The sequence below is a fragment of the Vidua macroura genome, chromosome 1 (assembly GCF_024509145.1).
Source record: "Vidua macroura isolate BioBank_ID:100142 chromosome 1, ASM2450914v1, whole genome shotgun sequence".
Classification (NCBI taxonomy): Eukaryota; Metazoa; Chordata; class Aves; order Passeriformes; family Viduidae; genus Vidua; species Vidua macroura.
The window spans coordinates 112,260,031-112,279,868 of NC_071571.1; the positions used below are offsets into that span (position 1 = coordinate 112,260,031).

The window sequence follows — 19,838 nt, forward strand, 5'->3', positions numbered from 1 at the left end:
GGAGCTCATCTACCTAACTAAATGAAAATACAATTAAATTGTGCTTGATTGTGCAGTGCCATTATAAAATTCCAAACTGTGGTAATTGAGACCTGGTTAGGCAGCTCAAGAGGACTGAATTGTCATGTTTTTGCTGTGATCAGCATTGGCTTTGGGAGATTTGGGAGTTGTATGGATTTCCAAAAAATGCTGCAGCATATTTGGAGGCAGATGCAGAAATGGGCTGATTTCTGCAGTGCAGCCCATCATCATGCCAGAGCTGCAGGAATCTTAAGTCCTGGCCTGCAAAATAGCCATTAAACTTCAATTTAGATGCCTGTGTTCTCTATACAATAAACAGATGAGCTTAAGTGCTAAATACCAGGATTCCCAGCTACTGTTTTTCTGACCAAGGAACACTTAAGCTCCCTGGTGTTCCTGCACTTTATCTAATGCCTGTTTGATGTGGAGCAGGGACTGAAGCTCTTCAAGACACTTTGAATCTTCTAGGGTTTTTTTCTGCAGTGACACAGCCTTCAAGGGAGGGGTAGAAATTACCTCCTCGTTGCTTTGTGTGGTGGGTTGAGAACTTTACTGGGAGGAAGGGATTTAAATTCTCTTAATATAGAGATTGTCTTTTTAGAGTTGGGGCTTCTCCATTGCTTAGGCTGAAATGCCTGGAGTGTTACAGAAGAGCTGTGTTCACTGTTGTGGGTGTGCTTCCCAGTGCAAGCAATGCATGTGCAGCATGCTGTGAGTGGAAATCCCTGCAGAGCATAATCTCACACCTACTGAATCAAGCCCCTAAACAGGCTTAGGTACAGAAGTACCGGCTTTGTACTCACAGGTTTATATGTGACATAAACCACGAGTCTGCAGAGTTGCAATGCATCTGGTTATGTCCAAAAGGACTGACCTCTTGGACTTTGATGTCTAAATGCCATCAGAACTCCTCTTGGAGCCTGGGTCTTAGCTTTTATAGCTGAAGATAATCTTATATATTTGCATGCATAGAACATTTTTAATTTTTCCTTTTAATTGTCATCTCCCTGAAGTTATCCAAGTGATTACCAGTATGCTGTTTTGAAGAGGTAAGCAGTTAAGTGAGGACTTTCAAAGGTCCTTTAAATTTGAACATGTGCTTACACTGATTTTAAATATAAATGCTTTGCAGTTCTGCTTCCCTCACCTCTGGATGCTAACAGTGCTTAGTGTTTTTACATGGGAGTTGGTGTCTAGCACCTGTGCAAAATATACTTCAGAATAAAGTTGCCAGATACAGTTGAATCACTTGTGAAAAATTTGTCTTAAAGAATATGTCCCCAAACCACGGGAGATGCTAAACTGAGTCTTTAACGTGAGGCTTTCTGACTCAGTCCTGCACTTACAGCACACCACTAGATGATGACATTTTATTGTGAAGGTTCACTAGTTCAGGCAATACTTCATAAACATCACTTCACAGCGATTGTTTCCTCTTCTGTATCTGAAACAGGGAATTCCCCAGATTTCTCCCAAGAGCTTCTTTTTTTTTTTTTTTTTTTTTTTTTTTTTTTTTAATTCTGGGCTGTATTATCTCCCTGGAAATCTTCTGGATCTTCTGGTTTAATTTTATTTCATCACTCACAAGCAAACTCTTATGGTGGTGGTTGTTCTCTGTGCTTCTTTGTGCCAGGGGTGTATCCATAGGGAAGCCACATTTGTGTACCCAGTCTTCAGAGTCTTGGCCATGATATGTGGTAGAAGTATAAGAGGTAGAAAACCCATGAGCATAAATCTATGATAGCAGTGGTACTGCTATCATAGCAAACCTGATTTAAATGCTTTCTGAATCCTCTCCCTACACTGTGCATTTTGAATGGTCGTCAATGAAATAGAGGAGCTTTTTTGATCTCTGCCTATTTTTCCTGGACTACTATACTTGCTGTTCAGGACATGAATAAGGTATTGCCTTGATGCTGTCAAAATTCTAGTTTATCAGTATAGTATTACTTGAAACCACAGACCCAATTATGACCCTGACCTTAAGTTTTGAGAGGTTGAGTATAAGAAAGCATTGCTGCTTTTGCTCCCTATTTTTTGTGCAATATGTTTCTGTAATCCTTCAGATGTAAAGATAGCTGTCATGAAAGTCCTGCAAATATTTTTTATATATTTGGAACCAATTTCTAGAGGATGTATCCATGTGTAGTGGGTTGTGAAGGGATGTGGAAGTTCAGTCTTGGGGCAAAGAGGAGTGGGTGTGTAGATGCATGCATCTGCTTTTGACGTACGGTCATGTTTCCTTTTCCGCTTAGTAAAATTTATCTTGAAGTATTACAGCCTTGCAAAAAGTGGAATGAATTACGGAACCTCTTTATAGCCAGACTACTTATTAGGCAGAATAAGTGAACAAGTTAGCATTAGGTGCATAGAAGTACACAAAGAGAATCCTAAAACTGGGGAGAAAAGACATTTCTTAAATGGAAAATGACAGGCGTATTTAAGTATAAACAAACAAATGTAAATGCTTGTGTGTAGGATGTAGTGAGGTGTGTGCATATACATGTTTTCTTTCACTGTGGTGTTGGAGAGTGCAGATGACTTGTTAAATTCAATTTTCAAATTTTTAAAAACTGTCTCCTTAAGAAGTGGTTGTCTTGTTAGGTAGTCTAAATGTAATTGTACAGTTTTGCTATTTTACATAGGGTAGGCTTTCTGTTCCTTCAATAAGTGTGTTCCAGGAACAATGCTACTTCTACTTGGCTGTAGTGATGCAATTTTGAAGGACTTCTGTTGATAGTAAAATGAAAAGAAAAAAATAAAATCTCTTATTTGATGCTACTCTTGAAAATTGACACAAATGGTCAAGTTTTGATCTGGAAACTCAATTCTTCCTCCCTTCTAATTGATTAGATAGATAACAGAATCAGCTGGCTTTTGGCAGTTTGGAGGGAAAATGCATTTAACTTATCTTAGGTTTCCAAGTGTAAATTTGGCTGTAGCAGATGTCAATAAACATATCAAAAGGATTTTTATCCTGAAGTCTTGGTATGTGTTAAAGTTACATTAATGGTTTGAATTGTAGTAGCTCCAGTGTAAAACTGTGAGTCAATATTTTGAATATCAAGTGTTTAATTGATGCACTTGTGATTGTATTTTCACATTATTTTGACATGAGTGTGAAACTGAGAAGTAATCTTTTCTGGAAGAATATTCAAATGCTTGTCTGAATCCTGAAAATATATTCCTCTTTATACTTAGATTAAATCATCTTGCAACATTATATGACACACCTGTGTTTGTTCTAATTCTGATTTTTCTTAACTAATTTCTTTTTGCTTTATTAAAATAACATAATTAATGTGTAGTTTGCTTTTAATGAATTGATAACTGTAGAGCACAATGTGATACCTACCTTTCCGCTGATATCTAAAAACTTACTTTAACTTTAGCTGTCCGTATTTGAGGAGAGTTATAATACATTGATAGATTTGTGTAGTTACTGTCCTAGTACTAAAAGGAAAATAATGTGCGAGTTGTAGTCTAAATCATTAAAACATCAGTATAGATAAGCTGACTAGACTTTTGGCAAGTAGAAAGTAAGATCTTGCCCCACTGCAGTTCTGCTGTATTTTGTACCCTGAAGAATTACCCTAGATGCATGTGAAATTTTTGAGATTTTGAAAGACAGATTATTTTTTTTTTTTTTTATGATTGTTATTATTATAATTGTTTTTATTCAAGCCACGTCTGCTGCAATGTCTCGCCCATATTTCTGACCAAAGTGAAATTACTGTTGTTGTGAGCTGGGGAATGCAGATCATCCACGCAGGAATTTAGTTTACTCTATGCATGAGTATCTCTTTGGTGATTGGGAGTGGGAGATACAAAATGATGCAGTGTTTTAGTTACCATAGACCCTGATGACCACTTGTTGCTGCTGAAGTAATATGAGTGCATGCTGCATTGTTCTCTAGACTAAGAAAAGGATTTCCAATTAAAATAGTTGCCACTAACACAAGCACAAAATTGATACAGTGGGTGCTAAAATTTGCACTTCTGCATTTAGGCAATAAAGCTGCCTGTCACACAATTCCTAAAAATGGTGCAGTCGGATGGCCAGAACTGCCTGAGCACTTCTTCAAAGCTGCTGTCACTGTCCCTCTTCTTTCTAAATTTGGGTTTTTTCGCTTCCCCTGTCCCAGGTTTTCTGTGCAGAGCACAGCTCCTAGAGCTTGCTGGTGTTTGAGAGTTAACTGCTGTTTAATAAAAAGTGTTCTTTTTTTTTTTACTTTTAGTACAAACTTTGGGCTCGGGTTTGTGGTATTTTTAGTTGCTTTATCAAACATTGCAAATTTTTGATCTGAATGCTAATAGATCACTTCCAAGTTCAAGAGAAAAAGATTTGCAAGACTTTTTAAAAATCCCACTAGCTTCAGAGTTCAGCCTGAAGGACAAATATCACATAAGCAGTTTTACTTTGGGAAGAGGAAAATGAGGAGAATATGTTTAATTTAATAGTATCTTAAAGGACATATTTCTAAATGCTCTTCTGAGATGTTGAATTAGCCTCTATGATTTTAGCATTACCTTGTCAGCTTTGAGCTTCCCTTATATTATAAAAAAGGGGGACACATACATCCCACACACAAATTTTGCATTTTCCACATGCTAACAGAATATAAAAGAAAATGACAGTTTTCCATTATTTTTTCCCTTCCTTTCTGAAGCACTGCTTTAAGAATGGAAGTGAGATTGAACCACCATAATCTCTCAATCTGGTTTGAGAATAGTGGAGGCATGAATCCAAAAGCTATTGGTGACTGCTGTGGATACCAGTCAACTATTGCTTTTTCAAGTATGTTAAAGTATGCAGACATGCACTCAAAGTCTTTTTTTCTCTTTTCCTGTAATTGAGAAGAATTAATTACCTTAATTCTTCTTAATAATACTACTTTATGGAAGCTTTATAATCGTTATAAGGAAATGCTTAATACAAATTATAGATTTGTATTTCAAGGCTCCTTTCAAGGTCTCCATGTCAGCTGCTAGACCATTCTTAGAGAATTGCAGTCCATTGAGTTTAGTTGTGTAAGGATTGTATTTGATTACTGGGACATTTCAAATATGTCTTCCTGATAAGTTTATGTGTGTGCTTATTTTCTGCAAAAGTTTTAAATATCTGTGATTGTCTCCATGGGTCCTACAATGTTATATTATACCCATATTATGGCAGTCATGTCATTGAATGTTGTGTAACACACCTATATTACAGCACACACATTTTTATTCTAATCTAGATCTCAAATGAGTTTTAAAGTCTGTAATTTGAAATCTTTTTATGTAATGTGAACAATCAGCACAGCTAAATGTGTCAAACTTAAGACAGTATTGTAGCAGTCAGCACTTTTGACTCTTGCTATAAAGTGTGTATTTGCAGCAACATTACAAGTTTCAATTACAGTGCCTTACCCAATTGATGGTTACTTTATTTTCCTTCTGTTCCCCCAAAGTTTAGGCACATTATGTGAAAGAAAATCTGTAAACTTCATGTTGGGCTTTGTTTTCTTTGTTCTTAATCCAAATAGAACTAATTTCAGCTGAGTACATTTAATGTATTTTTGAAAGTAGTTTCATTGTTTGGTGTCCTTTGGCTTACTTGGAAAAGCAGTTAAATTTTCTGTTTCTTTAGCCTGCTCATAGGTGCTCTCATCAATGTTAGAAATCAGTTTAGGTGAAGGTGGTGCTTTTGTGTGCCTGCACATGCTGTCATCACTGACACAGTATTTCAGACGTGGTAAGACATTTCCTGCCCTGAAATGGTTGCTGTTTAAAATAGTTTTAACAGTGCAAAACCGCAAAATGATCTAGAAAAGGTAGGCTGTGGAAGGACTTCCGGAGAGAAGGGAAAGGGTTGAAAGAAGCTGGAAATTAAGAGAAGAGAAGAGAAGAAAAGAAGGGACTATTTTAGGCTTTGGGGGCAGTTCCACAGGAGTTGTGAAGCAATAAATGGGGCAAAGGGAAGCAGAGTCAAGTGAGAAGAATGTGGAGTGAGTGGGAGTAGAAAAAAATGAATGTAATGTGCTGCACTGCCTGGCAGCCTGGTGTCTCCTTAAGCTGCCAGTGCTGTAGCCATGAACGCTGGCACTGCTGCAGCTGGAAGGGCAGAATCTCAATTTCAAGATGTTTCTCTGTGTCCCAGTGGATATTGTCAACAAAAACTTTTCCACTGAGTGCTGAGCATTATTGCAGAAATTATGCCTGTATTGCATTTGTGTTCTACAACACTGTGCCACTTGTGTTTCCATTCTCTCTCATTTTCTTTTTTCTTTCCTTTTATGATAAGTGCTTTTCTAAGGGTTTTCACAGGAAACTGCAGATCAACCAAAGAGATCAATTGGTGTGAATAATTTGTACTTTACTGAATACCTTTTTGCAATCCCTCTTTTAGCTGGTTATTCTGGAATTGTTTCCTTTAATCTCAAAAATAACGTGCTTGCAGTTATCATCTACTTTTGGAAAGAATACATAATATGAAAGATTTGAAAGTCTTTGACTGTTCTCTGATCTATCTATACAGTGACATTGCTGTGAGAAGCATTTTCTTTTTTAGAAACAACTTTTTAAAAAGGTTGCAAGATGGTTATACAGTTTATAACTGTATTGTCTGAAGATAAGAGAGAAGCAATTTTATAAGGAAAGATTTAATTTGCTTAGACCAAATTATTTGTTTGGATAAAAACAACACCAAACTTTTGAGACCTACAGAAGGCCTTGGTGCTAAATGCTTGTCTGCTTTCCCAGAGTTATATCTGTTTGTCCAGTAAAAGATATTACCTCCCATTACAAGGATTTGTTCTCTCTAAAGGCTTGGGTTAAAACAAAACAATTGCTTGAAGATGAAAATGTATTTCCTCCTTTAACAGTACCTACTGAATCCTGCAGGTGTTTCGTCTAGGTGCTTTAGGATTTAGTTCATAAATAATAATTTGGCTTTTAATCATGCCTTTCAGTTGAGCCCTCTTGTTACAGCCAAGCTTTAACCGGGATGATTACCATAACATCACCTAAACCAGAGACAATAATACTGAGGTTGCATGGCACGGATCCACTAACTTTAATAAATGAAACTGAGTGAATAACTATAAACAAAGAATGTGAAAGTAGGTTATCAAACCATGTGATAACATCTGTTCACTGGAAACATGAAAGTAACTATTTCTGTGTCAAGAATGAAATCCTGTTTAAGTGGTATTATAAGCTGACTGCAATTTTCCTGTGTGCTCAAACTTCAGTGTATAATGTTGAGGCTTCTGTGCAAAATGATGTAATTATCTGCATGCCCTATCAGAGTCAGATATTTATATTTGAAAGCCTGGGTCTCTGTCATCTGGAGGATCCTTATCAAGATGAGAGCTCAACTGCGTGGGATAATATGCAGTTGCATGAGAGGAGACCTGGTTCTGTCCCTGAATAGTTTGCAAGATGCAACACGTGAAGCAGCGTCTCCCCCTTCCCCTCTTTTTTTTTTAAAGAAGGGAATGGAGAGCAAGGGTTATGGTAATTCACTTGAATGTAACGTTGGCTAACAGTATGCATAAATTGTCCAAATTATCTCAAACAGTCAGTCTTTTTCCCTGACAGAAAATGAAGATGTCCTTGTATGATGGAAAAAAGCATTAGACAAAGCAGGAAAAGCATTTGTAGGTTGTCCATGTTAGCATTTTTCAGCATTATTTTGTCTGTTAGAAGTTGGCTATTACTCTGATTACAGACTGATGGTGAGATCAATCTGGTAATGAGATAATATTAGGAAGTGATAGATTGAATTCTTAATGCTAAAGAAGTCAACTAATCTACTAAAACAATGCTTTTAATAGATGCAGTTGCAGTGCAAATGCTACAGATGCCAAGATTGCAGCAGGGTCTATACTCTATAGAGTACAAATCAGTGTCCCTTAACTGATGTTGAGTAATGTTTTGCGTTCATTTTGCACTTTAGCAGCTCACTGTCCCCTACTATTCTTTCCTGTCCTTGTGCACAGCAGACAGCAGTTTTGATCAGTCTTACCTTTGGGATCGCTATTTAATTCTACATCTACAGAGTACCCTCAGAAATAAATAGTGCTTCTTGCTTTCCAGACTGATTTTGTGTAAAAAGGCACTTGGGCTGAGACAAGAGCCTCACCTGTTTCGGTCGGCTGATCCATGCCTCAGAACAACCTGTTCTGGGAGAGGCAGGCTGGAACAGCTTGTGGATGTATCTCCAGAGGTATAGCCTGCTTAACCTGTTTGCCTTGTGAAAGCTGAGGTTTCTGCTCAGGATTAGAAGTTACGGCTTCGATTTCATCTTTCTTACCACTTGTGCATTCTTTACCTGGCTTAAAAAAAAAAAGTCAGTAAATACCATCTTTGCATTAGGTCTATAAAAAATCTGGTTTGTTGTAATTTTAATTACTCTTCTCCCAAAGTTTTCTTTTGAAGATCAGATTTTCATGTTGATTTTTGTGTGTCTGTGAAAAGTCTTATTTTACTGTTATTTTTTCGGTTCTTGTTTTGTACAGTGATTAGTGCTACACGCAGGATACTGCCTGCCAGTGGTGTATGTGTACAGGATTGTGTGTGAGAGAGCTCAAACCAAACAAAAACATACACCTCTCCCCTGACAAAAAAAGAATGCACAGCCAAACATACTGCATGCAATCATAATCGTCACCTCATTTTCCACTTCAAGGCAGTAAGATCTAAACAAGATTGGGGAACTGATAAATGATGATACAAGTTATTTATTTTGTTAATTATTATTTCATGTGTGATATAAACCACCATTTTGTGGGCTTATGTACTGTGCTTCAACTTCCTCAGTCTGTGAAGTGGAAGAGGGAGTTTTCCTGTCCCTCTACAACTTTTCTTGGTTTTAAAAATGGTGCAGGAAGCCCAGCATCAGATAATTGGCTCTTGGATCTGACAGCAGTCATACCATTCCATTAATTTCTGCAGAGTTCCATGAAAGCCCTTTCAACTCCTTCCATGTACGAAAGCATCTCTGAAACTGCCCCATTTGCTTTTCTTTTGATAACAGCTACTGGTATTTTTCCTTTGGATTGAATCCTACTTTTTCGGTTACCTTTTAAGACAGTAGCTAATGTAGCTGTATTTTGACAGGGCTTGCAGAATAAATGGTGTCAGATGTGGGTAAGACTTCCCCAGAAGCTCTTCAAAGGGAAGCCCAGCAGTGGTGTGTAAGGTTTGGTAGCTGACCTGCTTCCTCCAGAGATAATCATGAATCAATTTCCTTTACGATAGGAAGCTCTGGGCTGCTGGATGCAATAAATCCTTTTTGATTAGTCATAGAAGAGAAGTCCTAACCACTTGTTTAGAGGTCTCAAAACACCATTAAAGAAGAGATGAGGGTGCAGTCTGTGACCAAATTTCTGCTTTGAATAATTACAGTGTTGCTGCCTACACTTCTCCTCCATATTCAAGTAGATACCACATTCTTCTTTGCTACTTGACATAAATGATTTTGTGTGCTAATAACTACTGCATTCCAGCCCTGGGGTGGTGGCAGCTGGGAGACAGCAAAAATTCGTTCCCATGTCTATGTGAAAGGAGATGTTGCTGAAGTTTAGTGGTGGCCAAGCAGGGAGAGAGAAGCTCGGTGGTGCTTTCTCTTGGAGAATCCCAGAGAAGTGCTTGAGGTGGCTGTCCCAGTGCTTGAGGAGCACACGGCTCTGTTTCCTGTAATGGCAGCCACAAAGCGCTAATGTGTGTGGAGCAGGACATGTCATTTCCTAGTGCACTGAACCAACACCACTGATAAATATTTAGGACAGATCAGATGGTCTGAGTGCATGTGCTGGGGAGGAATGCAGTACTTGGCTAAACAACCAGGCATTATCTGAGATCCATTTTAAATATGTGCTGTCTCTATAATAACACTGGGTGGTTGTTCCAGATACAAAATTTCAGTTAATCTGCTGTGTCAGTTTGGGCTTGCAAGTCCAAAAATACCTTATTAGTGATTTATGTCTTTCATTGTTCTTTTTTTCATACGATTATCTCTGCCCACGCACTGCTACCTAATCTTGTATTTTTGCGTGCTGTTCCTGTGGTTATTCCGTGAGAAGAAGGCTTGGTGTCACCCACAGAGTAGCTCATGTCTAACTGCACATCAACATAAAGTTTCTTGTATGAAGGAGTATTTGAATTTTATCTCTCTAGACTGAAAGTAGCTAGCTTACCAAGAACCAAATTATTTCTCAAAAAACCAAATTATTTCTCAAGCTACTAGGAAAGTATATTTGGCATATAGACTTCAGTGCTTCAGTTAAAGTTTCAGAAAACAGAAAGCTTTGATGAGAACTGCAAGCTTTAAATCCTTTGTATCTCTAATTATCTTTATAAAGCTGAATAATATCCTGTACTATCTGTGTGCACAATGCTTGAATTAATTTTGTGTTGATTAATTAAGGGAAAGCTTCTTTTCTTTTACCTTTACCCTACTCCCTGTAATCCTGCAAGCCAGCTTCTGGTGGAGTTAGCTTCGAGCATTCATTAGCATAGCTTGGGCCTTTGACATACTGCACTGGTGATTTATACTCGTGAATATTCATTGTGCTAAATCCAGTGGCTTTTCTGCTCACTCTTGTTTTTTGGAGAGTACCATGCAAAGTCTCCTTGGAACCCATAACCAGCTGCCTGGGGTAGAAGTTGGCTGCATTTGGATCCCTTAGCATGCATGACAGCAAAGTACCTGCAGTGCAAATGCAGGGAAGACTGGATAAAAGAAAAGGCAGCAGGATAGTCACCTGAGTTCACTGTATGTTTGTTAATACTGGTCATACTGTTAATACTGGTCAGCTTCCACCATCCTGAGAGCTGTCATAAGAGGTAAGGTAGGGGAAACGGAGATCAATTCTGAAAAACATAACAGAATCATGAAAAGGGAAAAAGTCCATGAAAGAACAGGCAAGGGGTACGAGAAAATGCTTCCAGAACCAGAGGCAAAGATACATGAATGAATAAATAGGAAGGAGATGCCACAAGATTAATTTTACTCTGTATGCATGGTGACCAGAGTCTGAAACTCTGAAATACTGTTTCTGTTTCTGATATAACTTGGCTCTGTGACCTTGAGAAAGCCTGGTTCCCTAAGGGTGCTCTGAGAAACCCTGTTAGTTCTGCCATTTGAGCTAGGCAGTGGTAGGATAATAGGAGGTAAGAAATTTCTGTTATTTAGGGAAGGAAATGACAGACTAAGTGACCTCCATCTGCAAAAAGTTATATCAATGTCTATATAGAATTTGATACCCATTTTTTGTCTCTAAGACATGCTGCAGCATGCTGAAGTATCGTAGTTTCAGCTGGTAAACTTGTTCATAGTATCTGTGAACTTTTATTGAGCATCTTATCTGCAAATTATCTTCATATCTACCTGGAAAGATTTACAATATTAACTGAATGTATGACAAGTGAACAAGTGAAAGTGTTTAATGAATACAAAGGTGAGGTGTGGATACTGATGTTTTTCTGCGGAAATCGCTGAGTGATGTATCTTGGGAGAAGAGACAAGGGGGATGAGAAACCCGCACAGCTGCTCATCACCTTGCCTCTGATTAGCAGTCACTGTCTGAGAGCCTTTTGTAAAAAATACAGATTTATTATTTATTTTAATAGGGTTGATCTGTTAGCTTTCTTTTTGTACAAAAAGCTTTGTCAGATTCTGCTTTTTATTCTAAAGCTGGAAACTTCAAATGGAAATGTAACACTTCTCATGTTAACTTGCTGCTATTTTATTGATAAGAAATATCAAGTGCTTATTAAACTCATCAAATACAGATATTGCTTGCTTCCATTGCTATTGAAGTGAAAAGGTAATTTTTTCAGACCTTTTAGAAGCAAACACTGTGCAGATTGCCAAGGTACTGCCAGACAACTCACGGAGTGTTCAAGGTGAAGCAAGAGGTAGCTGAAGCCAATCTCTTGAGGATGAGGGAGGGAAACTTGATCACAGAAGTAACAGCATGGTAGCTTCTGTGCTGCATGTGTGCAAAATCTATGTGCTTGTGGAATGCCATTTTCATTCCAGTGAAGTCAAGAGTTTTGTGTTTGAACAATTTGGGCTAGGATTTTAGAATTTCTGTGGTTTGTTTTTTGGTATTTTTTTGTTCTTAGTGAATGCGAATTGATATGGGCAAATATAAATGCTTTAGCAATCTTAGCTGCTTAGTTGGGAAGGTATTTGCTGTTTCTCACTTGGGTTTCTATTTTTACATGTGTACTATCGTCTTTGTTAACTGGTACCTGTGAGTGCTGTCAAAAATACATCATTAATTAATTAATCTTGAGAGCTCCTTCTTTTTTGATGCATTTTGATTAAAAAATGCTCCAATACAGTATTCAGTGTCTTCTCTGCTTTCTTGTAGTCAAACCTTGACAGAAAAAAATGGCAATAGTCTGTGTATTTGTACTTGTAATTTTCCCTTAAAAGAAAGAGCCATAAAAGGGGAGCATTTATAGCTTTTCAGGTGACACAGTCACAGAGAAAATAGATTTATTTTAAAATCAAACAAAATTAACTATGCTTATTATTTTACTGATAAAGATTGAGGTCAATCCCTGAATTTTTTTGGTCAGCCCCTGGATATAGACAAGTGGCTAGCATGGTATAAAAGAGGGGGTTGTTGAAAGGCCATAATTGGAAATATACGTATATCTTAGTGAACAGTCTACTGCAAAGTATTTGGAGGGACTGGGAGACAGTCATGAAGATCCCCTGGATGAGGGATGATTACATTGGGACCAGGGGTCAGAGGAAGAGAGGTGGGGAAACTGAGCCTGTGTGTAGTGGGAAGCATTGTACTGTCAGCCACTGTTACCAAAATTACTGTATTTCAAAATAATAAGCCATGTACAAAAACAGTTTTAATTTGAAAATTCTTTGTGCTTAGCAGGGGTGCTCTTCTGGAACTCTAATGATATTACTGGGGATATTATTAAAAAAAAAATCAACAAAATAACAAAACTCTTAAAAATTCTTCTTCGTGATGTTTAAGATATTGATTAAAAATGAACAATTTCTTCACTATTTATCAATGATTATTTTAAAGTGAATCAAATTTTTTTTGCCACCTTTCTCCCACCATATTTTTGGTAGGCTTGCCAGCTTGTTTATTGGATACTTGAAAAATCATGTTTGATGTGTGTTTTGAAAATATTTTTCCTTTTAGACTAGAATTCTAATGATGGCTGCAGTTAAAAAATGTACAGAATTGGAGGGCTAAGTTTTCGTTCTTTGTTTTTCTTCTCCATTTTTAGTTTCCTCTTTTAAGAAAAATTTCCAACTGACCGATTAAAAAACCATCAACAACGAAAAAACACTAACAAGCAAACAAAACAAAAACCCCAAAGTACAGTTTCTTTGGGGAAGTTCAGTCTAAACAAGTATATGGTAATAAATATTAGCAGAAATTATTTATTAGACAATCTTATTTAGGAAAGCTTCTTAATGCTTAAACAGTCAGTGGGATTAAAATATGCTTAATTGGAAGCGCTTCCCAAGGGCTTTTCTCATTTGCATTTCACTTGCTCAGAGAACTTCACGTTCACATCCTTTTTTTAGGTGCACTGGATATCATAGCTATTTGAGAAAAATTAAAACATTCCTAAAGCAAGTGAGTGCATTGGAATGGTGTTTTAAGAATGAAGTGCTTGCTTACTGCTTTCAGAGTCTTTGAAATCTTTTATTTCTGGCTCATTTCCAATATGGAAGGAGTTTGTTTTCAGAAAAATATTGTTGCCAAGGGACAGATGTTGACTGTGTTGTGTTTAAAGCAGACTGATATTAATTACATTCTTTTAGCTATTCTACTTCTCTGGATAACTTTAAAAGGTCCTTCCAGTTTCCAGAGTACTTAGGTAAGCTCTCGGAACATGAACACAGTGTCTCGGCATTTACGTGAAAAATGTATTAGAGAACTGGCAAGAGTTGAACTTATTTTTGTGCACAGTTGAGAAATGCTGTTTTCAGATGATTACACTAATTAATAACATGGAACAGCTTTAGTGAATTTAGCGAATGCTGTGATTTCCCTCCCTTTCCTCTTTTGCCTGTCAAGTCTTTATCTGAGCCAGTTGTCAAACAGCCTGTGTAGAGCACTACTTACTGCATTTGACCAGAGGAATGGGCTTATTTTTTTCAGGACCTATTCTGTGATTGTGGCAGCATGATCTGGAGCAATGTCAGCATTTGGGGTTTTCCAGTTTCCCATTGATAATGCAAATTTAATGTTTTGCATTTGGGGTTTTGGTTCTTTCAGGGATCAGTCTGAGTTACTTAACTTGCCTTGTCTACAGTTTCATGCCAGTTTATTTGAGCTGGCCTAGTGCTGGTGGTCCTAGTGACAGGACTGTCACTGCCCCACCAGAATCTACAGACATTGTTGGTTTGATTGTTTTGGGTTTTTTTCAAATAGCTCCTGAAGATTGAGCCCAGCTCATGTTTTTTAGGCCTCTGCCTATTTCAGTGATTTAGATAATTTTGTTCTGTACTTGGTAAAATGTCACTTTCCAAGTATTTTTGCTTAATACTCAGTACTTTGAGAAATACTGGGTCAAGAGAACATAATGCAAGTAACCGCTGTGCAGAGCTCACCTTAGGGAGCCAGCCCAGTAGCCTTAACCTGCTTCTGCAGGAGCCCAAGAGGGGAGTAAAATAAGCTCAGCCAAAGCAGGTGAATTTCCCCCCAGCCCTCTTCTCAGCCTCCCATGTCTCTGCAGAGTTGTTTTTTTCTGCCTTCACATCTTCTCCTCTCATCCTTTCCTCAGTGGGATGAGCTCAGTGTGTCCTGTGAGTTTCTGGGAGAGGAGCTCCAGCGAGGTTCTGTGGGGCTGAACTCCAGCCCTGCTGGCCCCCAGCCCTGACTGCTGACCAGTGATCCATCGTCCATGGAGCTACCTGGAGACAGCCCAACAGCTTATGCTCAACTTTTGAAACCTTCCTGGGAGGCTGTAGGCCTGCTGGATATGGATGAAGGCCTGCTTTAGTGTTCAACATCATGTTTTAACAAAAGGTTACATACTTGTTGCCAGCTACAAGCTGTCAGTAGAGGCATGTGTTTCTTCCTTCCATTCAGACTATGGAAGTTAACCTTCCTGTTTGCTCAAATCCTGATATAAAATCTCTCTTTCTTTCAGCTGCTAGTCATGATCCCTGTCACTTATTAGCCTCTTCCTGCTTGAGTTCCCTCAAAACTTGCCTTAGATAAAAGCATTAGCTTGATTCTCCAGACCTAGTTATTTAAAAAACCTAAATGTTACTCATCTCAGTTGTCCCTCAAGAGGTGATCCTTATATTCAGGAGTTGATGTTGACTGACAAAAGATTAATGTGCATTTACAGTGAAGTTGTCCAAGTTATGTTAATAAATTTGCATTCCATTTGTGGGTTACTGGGTAACATAAAACTGCCTACATAAAGCTATACCACCTCATTAGCATTCTGTTCAAATAGCTGTTTGTCTTTATTCGTTTAGGCAATTTCGACAGAAATATCTGAGTACTCCTCCGATAATGACAGCGTGGGAGAAGGAGAGGCGACCCTGGTGACCGCTACTCCAGGATGCAGTAAGGGATTGCAGCTGAGGTCAGGAGGGGACACGGGGGATGTCACAACACGACCGGCCAGCGAGTGGCTGAGGTCAGCACAGGCCCTTCTCCGCACCCCGGGGAAGCAGGCGGGAAAGACCCCCAGAGCCCCCGCCGAGTCTGCCAAGAAGAGGAAGCTACTGAGGTAAATGAACTGTCTCCCTTAAGGAATTCTTTTTGGCTGTTTTTTCTTAAATTGTAAGTAAAACAATACCTGCCAAAGTGCTGGAGTGTGTTTCAAGGGTAAACATTTTAGAAATGCAAATACGAAAAACTTAAAGAATGTCGTTTATCTGGAAGAAAGCAAAAAAGGCAAAAAGAACTACATTTAAAATCTCTGGTGAAAGCTCTCAGTCTTAAACTCCTGTTCAAATGGATTGGTTTTTGCACTTCTAAGAATGCCTTAGAGATGTGTGAGTGGAAATACTTCTATTCTAGCTTCTAATAATTTCATTGCTTTGTGCATTTCAAGAAAGTCTGCAAAATGCTGTACCTCTGGTTTTAGGATTTTTTTTTTTCAGTGCGAAATTATCCAAAATAATGTAGGAAAGGAGTGGATGAGTAATAGTTCTGAAGAGTCTAGGACAGAGCATTATGTAGGCAATGGGAGGATATATTCTTAAGGTGAAATTTAAATGTCTGTGACTAAGTTAAATACATTAGAAAAATATGTAACTGCTGAAAGAAAGTAGCCTGAGATGGACCAGTTGAAGCCTGATGTTCTAGCTAATTACAGTGCAGAAATGGTCACTTCCTATTTTGAATTAATGAAAGTTGTGTTAACTTCAATGGTATATGTGAGGATGTGCCTCAAGCTGTGGAGACCACAATTACAGATGGTGCTGCTATACATCCCTATTGTTGTTTTAACAATGTGCATCTCTTACAGCTGAATCTATGTACAGTAATCAATCAATTACTTAAAAAGTAAATCTTTAGTTAATAGGCATACCTTATATTTCTCTAAAATATTCTTGGCTATTTCAAAATGCTGTCTGAAGAAACAGGTTTGGAAGTCCTAATTACTGAGGATCTCTATACTTTTAAGTGCTTTGCTTGTGCAATCAAGCTGTATTTCTTGTTATTTTAGAAAACATGCATACACAGCTGTAGTAGGTCAGACCAAAGCTGTAACCCCCAAAAATGCCTTATAGCGGCCGAAAGCAAGTATTTGTGAATGTAATAAAACCAGGAGAAGTATACAGTGGTATTTTGCCCAGGTGCTCTTCCAGTTTTAAGCAGTTCCTGAGCTGTTTATTACCATTAGTGAGTTTGTCTTTTTCTAAATTCCAGCTTCATTTGATGTCCTTTATTATCAACAGTCTAAATGCAAAAAGTGTTTTATGGGAAAGACTCTGACACAAGTGTATAACAGAATAGATTGCTTTAAAAACAAAGAAAACAACAGGACCAAACCCTCCACAATTATAAAGAATGTAATCTATCTGGAGTGGCCAGAGGAACAGAGCTTACAGGGTTTTTTGTCTTCCATCCTGTGGTTCCACTTTGGATTCCTTTGGGAACAGGGAAGCAGGCAGGAAATTCCTTAGTTATGAGTGTTGTTTATCTAGTTATTTTGCTCATCCAGGTAATTGTCATCTTTTCTCTCTTCCTGTTCAGGGCATTAATTCCATGTGTCTCTCCCATCCTTCCTTTTACTGCTGACAGAGAACATTTTCATTGATGTGATAACAGTGGATGTAAGTTTGCATCCTCAATAGGAAAGCACAGGTTTTCAGTGCTGTGGATTGAAGGCCAGTTTGGGGAAAGGTTTGTCAGCTTCTTGATTGATCGAGTGACAATCCCTTCTTTGTGGTTAAATAGCTAAAAGCTACAAAGCAGTCGTGGCCTTGTCATTTCTCCTTCCTTCCTACCTCTGCTGCAGATCGAGGCCACAGCAGAAAGAGCAGTGAGCAGGGGAATCATCCTGAAGCTGGATCTGGCCCCTGAGCTCCCACTCAGATGGACCATTTGGAACTGCTCAGTAGGTGGAAGAGAGCCACGAGTCTCTGCTTAGCTGGGCTCTCTTTCTCCAGGCCAATGCCTAGGGAAGCCTGGGCTGAGCAGAGATGGTGCAGGTGTAGAGCTGCCATCTTCCTGTGTGAATTCCTGTGCAGTCGGTTCAACTCCAAATCCAGACTGTATTGTGTATGCTTATTGCATGGAGGAGTGCTGATGTAGCTGGAGTAGGTCTCCTCCCATTTTGTTTCCCCTTTAAAGAAAATAGAAAATATTTCTATTTTTATGTCTCTTTGCTGTTTGACATGTGTAAATCTATCTTCAAAAGTAGAGATATTAAAAATCTATCTTCAAAAGTAGAATATTTTCAAGAAATTTTCGCTTATATTTTCTGTAGAAATCCTACTTATGCTGCAATCTGCGTTTATATTTGCATTGCCTGATTGGAGCTATGCCTCTGTTACATCAGTGGGTACATTTTTCTGTGCAATTTCAAAGAAACCTCCCTAAAATATCCCCCCTAAACCCCCAAATCCCAAGCAAAAATCAAACCAAAGGAAAGAGCCATAACAGTCTCTGGAAAAATTCAGATAAATTCCTTTCTACTGTCCCCTCTTCCTGGAAACCTCCTGGTACTAAAATGGAAATGGGTAGTTGCCTGGATGGGAGGAAAGGGTATTGTTTGCTTGATCCTATTACAGATGCAATTGTCATACAATAAAAAAAAAATGAGATGCAACCAAAGCAACAGAAATCTTCAGGAATAAGCTAATTATGGATGATTAAAATAAATTTTTGTGATCCTATCATTGGAAATTGGACTGTAAATTCAACACCTTTGAGTGTAAATAAAATGAGAAGCCCGTCTATGTCCCCAAATCAACATGCACAATATACAGTGCTGCTGCTGATGAGCCAGATGTGAAGGGGCATGTTGCAATTCTCCTCTGATAGGGGTTAAGTGGGGTTTTGGAAAACAATTGGTGTCTGAAGACCAGAATGATATGGTGGAAGCAATTTCTCCCCCACCATATCTACTGCCAAATTCTCATATGATTTCTTGTATCCCCTGTAATGTTAGTTTTTGTTTTCAAAAGTGTCCTAAGTAAAGATTATTCTTCTTTCTACCATGGTCCCTAGGGGAAAGCAAGTAGTCTGGATGGTGGGGTTTGTCCTTCAGGGGTGCTGGTGGCTCTGAAGAGCTGTGCTGTAGGAGATGCCAGTTTGTCACACTGGAAGCAAAGCAGATCATCTCTCGCTCACAGCCATCAATGCCACTGCTAGGGACATCCTCCTGGATGGATACAATACTGGTAAATTGGATGGATATAATACTGGTAAATTATATGGTAGTGTATTTGCCCTCCTCTATTTAAATGAGACTGTTGATGGATGCAGTGGGAATATATAATTTTCCCAGGTGTGCTGCCAGATCCATGGCCTTGTATTGCACCTGTGAGCTACTGAGTTGAGAATTAGGTGCTACTAGTGGTCCCTGGTACTGAGAAGAATAGCTGTGGTGATCTGGTCAAGAGGTGTTGGGTTTACATGCTCCTGCCCTTTTATTCCATCCCAAAGCTTCAATTTCTCAGCTTGGGTCAGCACTTCATGGGAAAATTATGCGAATGATTTGTAAACCTGAGGGGAGAGAGTATATATTGTAAAGAACAGTTTTCAAGCTCTTCTTGTTACATTTGAAATCCATGTTAGTGCTATGGAATGAAATGTCTAAAGTGTATTAGTTCCAATTCTTTCAAAGTTTCTGTGTGACGAACGGATAGATGTAGAGTATTGGAAGTTTTAACATTTAAAACACGGATTAGACAAATAACTGGGTTAATTCAGTATTTGTAGAGAAGAAAACTCAAAATGCATGTACTCAGCTTCTCTTGTCTACAAGTAAACCTTTCTTAAATGTTTTCTGAATTGTTTACTTTTTCCATTAAGATTTTATTTCCATCTGAACAAAAAGTCTGAGGTTCATTGTAGGAAATAAATATCTTAAATTATAAAATGTTAACTCTACGTCTAAATCTGTTGCAAGAGCTTATAGTTGTGAAGAATAAGCTTTATCTTTTTGGTTGGTTTTTTTAATACTTGAGTGGCTGTTTATAGTTCAAGAGAAACAGGACTTCCCAAGATTTTATTTAAAATTATCTTGTATGCAGACCACATACAAATCTGATCAGCTAAAATTAACTTTAGTTATCAAAAGAGGAAAAAATTACAGAATGTCCTGGTACTATGTGCAGTATAATGAAATCCAGTTGT

At 38.2% G+C, this 19,838-nt stretch overlaps 1 protein-coding gene across 2 annotated transcripts in view; it reads left to right on the top strand.

Moving 5' to 3' along the window:
* Nucleotides 1–19,838, top strand: part of SPIDR (scaffold protein involved in DNA repair) — a 196,647-nt gene that overhangs the window by 36,221 nt on the left and 140,588 nt on the right. For both annotated transcript variants that reach the window (XR_008436331.1, XM_053973781.1), the window contains exon 6: nt 15,497–15,753. Coding sequence is in view for 1 of the 2 variants with exons in the window: in XM_053973781.1 (XP_053829756.1) it covers nt 15,497–15,753 (257 nt within the window). In the remaining variant the exon portion in view is untranslated. The remainder of the gene's footprint in view (nt 1–15,496; nt 15,754–19,838) is intronic.